This window comes from Garra rufa, chromosome 14 (genome assembly GCF_049309525.1).
Source record: "Garra rufa chromosome 14, GarRuf1.0, whole genome shotgun sequence".
NCBI lineage: Eukaryota > Metazoa > Chordata > Actinopteri > Cypriniformes > Cyprinidae > Garra > Garra rufa.
Window position 1 is genome coordinate 36,827,873 of NC_133374.1, and position 4,413 is coordinate 36,832,285.

The 4,413-nt window shown below is 40.1% G+C and overlaps 1 protein-coding gene across 1 annotated transcript; it reads left to right on the forward strand.

Annotated features, from left to right (window-relative positions):
• The first annotated feature begins 703 nt into the window (after positions 1 to 703).
• LOC141284418 (interferon-induced GTP-binding protein Mx-like) lies at positions 704 to 3,778 on the forward strand. The gene is made up of 5 exons (XM_073817399.1): positions 704 to 750; positions 1,521 to 1,729; positions 1,946 to 2,080; positions 2,456 to 2,610; positions 3,428 to 3,778. The coding sequence occupies exons 1-5, from the start codon at positions 704 to 706 to the stop codon at positions 3,776 to 3,778; spliced, it is 897 nt and encodes a 298-aa protein (XP_073673500.1).
• Positions 3,779 to 4,413: the final 635 nt, after the last annotated feature.

Below are 4,413 nucleotides of genomic sequence, written 5' to 3' on the forward strand. Positions count from 1 at the left end.
ACGCCTGAAAGCTGCATCAATTTTTGAAAAAATAAATAAATAAATAAATGTTTTTCATGTGTGCTCGATCATTTCGGTCGGTGGTGCTAGATCACTTGATGAGGTCCATACATCCTTTGCGTGGAAAGTACGTCGCAAAAAAAAAATAAATAAAAAGCTTTCTCAAAAAGGCAAAACAATGCATGCATGTTTTCTTAATATGATAATTTAAAACTAACAGACTGATGAAAATTCAAGGGGTAAAAATGCTGTGCAGTCACTGCAAAGGGCAGCCGTGGCCTAATGGTTAGAGAGTCAGACTTGTAACCCGAAGGTTGTGGGTTTGAATCTCAGGTCTGACAGGGATTGTCCGTGGGGGGAGTGAATAACCGGCGCTCCCTCCACCCTCAATACCACGACTGAGGTGAGTCCCTTGAGCAAGGCACTGATCCCCCAACTGCTCCCCGGGTGCCGCAGAATTGGCTGCCCACTGTGTGTGCGTGCACTTGGATGGGTTAAATGCAGAGCACAAATTCCAAGTATGGGTCACCATACTTGGCCGCACGTCACATCCGTTCTTTTCCAAAGCGGGACTGGTGGTCATCCTAAGCTAGACATGTATTGATATTGTGCTTATTTCAGTTTACTTTTAGATTTGTCTTTAATAAAGCAAATTTTACATATTTTAAATGTAGAATTTCAATAATTCATTTTCAGACAAACTATGGATGAGGACAAAAATTCAGACTATGATTCCCAAAGCGAAGAGAGGTACAGTATTTATTCATATTGCTAATGATGTTTGACAATTGGTATTTAACTAAAATACCATGAAATCATTTTCCACTACTTTAAAAACATGTCCCATGTTTTAATTTTTTTTCTTCCTCAGATTTTTACTATGCCTTCATAATTTACATAATTTCACTTTGCTTTTTATGTATCATTGTTAGTTATACCCTTGTCTCAGACACAAACTTTAAATCGTATAATATGATAATATATCACAATGCAATAATTATATATTTAAAGTTTTGACGAAAAGTGTATTTTTCACCATAGTCAACAAGTTTTCCATTAATAAAGTAAGCATGGTTCTTTATCTAGGAAACAGCAGTATCAGCTTGATACAAAATATGACAATGGCACTTGTTATGTGTTAGAATGTTATTTATTGCACATAGTTTTCACCTTATACAAATTAAGCTTAATTTTATGTAATTAAGAATAATTATATAATAAAGTGTAGGATTTGAAATTGTCCTTAGAAAGGGAATAGTCTGGCATTTTATTTAAAAAATGCTTAAAAAGTAATTTCAGTCGATGTCATCATTCAAAATGTGATTGAAACATTTGCTGGGTTGAAAAAATTACAGCTCATAAAAATGTAAACTGAAAATACACAAATACTAGCATGTAAAAACATTGAAAGACTTAATACAGTGAAGAATTGTTTACTTTCTCTGTAAAGCCACCAACTGACGATCAAAATAATTAAACGAAACTAAAGTTTGTTCCTTTTTTATGTTTTAATTATAAAGCTTATTTTCAGACTCACAAACTCATGGAGCATTCCACAGTCATTTCATCGAGTCTGTTCGACCTTTGATTGAGTTGATAGACTCTCTGAGGTTGATCGGTCTTGATGAAGATATTGATCTACCATCCATTGCGGTGGTGGGAGATCAGAGTTCTGGAAAGAGTTCTGTTTTGGAGGCACTCTCTGGAGTAGCTCTACCTCGAGGAAGTGGTAAGACTCTGAGGTTTTCTTTACTTTCAGCTTATGACTTTATTTTCTGATTACATAGAATCTGTTATATATAATAATGCATTACATTTGAATGTGAAGAACCAAACAAGATTTGAGAACTATAAACTTTCCTTCCAATAACTACCCTGTCCCCACATTTTTAGAACCACTATCAAATTGTTAAAACATTTTCTTTTTATTTATTTATTTTTTAAGGTATTGTCACTCGCTGTCCTCTTGAGCTGAAATTGCAGAAGCTCAAAAAAGGTCCATGGTCAGGGACCATTTCTTACAGTGGTCACAGTGAGACCTTTAAAGACCCATTAAAAGTGGATAGGCTTGTTAGAGAAGGTCAGTATGAACAGAAATCCTTACAGATTTTAAGGTGTCATCAAAAAAGTTTTTATATGTATGTGCTATGATTTGGTTTCTTGTCAATTAATGTATTGGACTGTAAATTGTAGAAATAAGAATAATTAATTGTTAATTAAGGTTTACAAAACTGCATCATGTTTGCTACTTGAAGAAATTAATAAATAAATTATTTGAAAAGGCTCTCTAATTAGTCATGAATATTGTACAACCAGCAGTCCAGAGATGTTTATTATTATTATTATTATTATTATTATTATTATTATTGTTTTATTGGAGTCAAAGTCCCACTGAGAAAAAAAACAAAAACAAACAAAAACTATATCTATTTGTTGTGAACTTTGAATTTAACAGCTCAAAATGAGCTCGCTGGAAATACAGTTGGAATCTGTGATGAACTCATCACTTTGGAGATTTCTTCTCCTGATGTTTGTGACCTCACTCTGATCGATTTACCTGGTATAACCCGTGTACCTGTGAATGGTCAACCTGAAGATATTGGAGATCAGGTGAGTGTCTGTAAGATTTCCTCAAAACAACAGCTGTCTCATAGCAGTGTCAATGTACACCAGGAGTCTCTTTTTATAGGTCATTAGAAGTCACTCATACAAAAGGTCCAGGCTTACAGTTAGTCTTATTTTTATCTATTTTTATCTATTGTATCTTATTCAGTTTCAAATCTGTAAAAATCCCAGATCAACACAGATAAGCATTTTCACCGTCTTAATGGATACAGTCCTGTTCAACATTGATTGATTGATTGATTGATTGACTGATATCCTGTATCACAAAAGTAAAATATGTTTTATGATCTTGTCAGGTCATACTTTATTTTACACTGTTTTCTGTTACGTCGAGTGACATAGTTTTGGGGATCGTACTTGAGAGTCCAATTATCTCTAAGCTTAAGAAAAAAGGCCAGTGAACATTGGCGAGTGGAATTTGCATGCCTAGCCACCCACCCCCTCCCCCCTGGACACTGAACCGGTCCCTTTACAGGCTACCATTCAAGGTGCTTTCCCTGAAGCACATTCTTTCATGTGTACATCACCAGGATTGATTTACAGCCTTCAACCTGAAGGATGAGAACTTTCATGACTTTCATGTCTCCATTTTAATTGACACAGACCGTTTCTTTGGTTTGATTTCGAGGGTCGGGCATATCAGTACAAAGTCCCCTTTGACCTTCCCTTTTTACTTGCGAGATTTGTTGTGCGAGCACAGGGACCTGTGCAGTCTGTGCTGGACTGCCTGAAACTTTTCAGGCACAAGAATGCGGTCCCTCTCGAAACTTTTTGAGGCTCCTGGGGCATTTTCTATCTGCAGCAAAGGCTAACGTTCCGGCTGAGCAGCACCCCTCCGCGGCTGCTGCCCAGTCTGAGTTTGACGCAGAGCTGGTGGCCATGCTCCTTCGGGCAGCCAAGAGCATTGGTTGTAGGTGTCAAATGCGCCTTCTCCCGAGCGCTCGAGGCTGGACAATTGGTTTTCAACCTCGTCCCCCCAGTGCCTTTCTTCCTGGAGGTGCATGAGGAGCTCACTAGGATGTGGAAGGCCCCCTATACGGCACGTTCACGTCCGGGCTCCTCCCTTCTCACTACCCTTGATGGTGGACAGCCGGGGGGATATGTTGATGTTCCCCAGGTGGAGCATGCGGTTGTGGTGCACCTGTACCCGTAAAACGTCGCCACCTGGCAGAACCATCCGCGCCTCCCGTCCAAAGCATGTAAGCTTTTGTCGTTTCTCGCTGCGAAGTCTTATACCGCTGCGGGCCAGGCTGTCTCCTCCCTTTATGCCATGGCTATTCTGCAGGCCCACCAAACCAATGCACTCAAACATCTGCACGAGGGTAGTTCTGACTTTATGTTGATGCAGGACATTGAGCCTGGATTCGCCAACACGGGAACCAGGGAAGGTAAGTGCTGCCCCAGCAGCCCGACTCTACCCCAGGACGCTCTGTCCAGTGCCCTTTCCCCCCTGTGCTCCATTGACCCTGCTTGCATGCAGGTTGGAGGCCTGTCAGGGCTTCCTAGCCAGCCGATCTTGCGGGTTGAAGGACACAATCGAGCCGGTACCTCCAGTCGAGATGAAGTCAGGGTTCTACAGCTTTTTCCTCATCGTGCCCAAGAAGAGTGGTGGGTTATGGCCGATCCTGGACCTTGGGCACTGAACCGGTCCCTTCATAGGCTACCGTTCAAGATGCTTTCCCCGAAGCACATTCTTTCATGTGTACATCACCAGGATTGATTTACAACCTTCAACCTGAAGGATGAGAACTTTCATGTCTCCATTTTAATTGACACAGACCGTTTCTT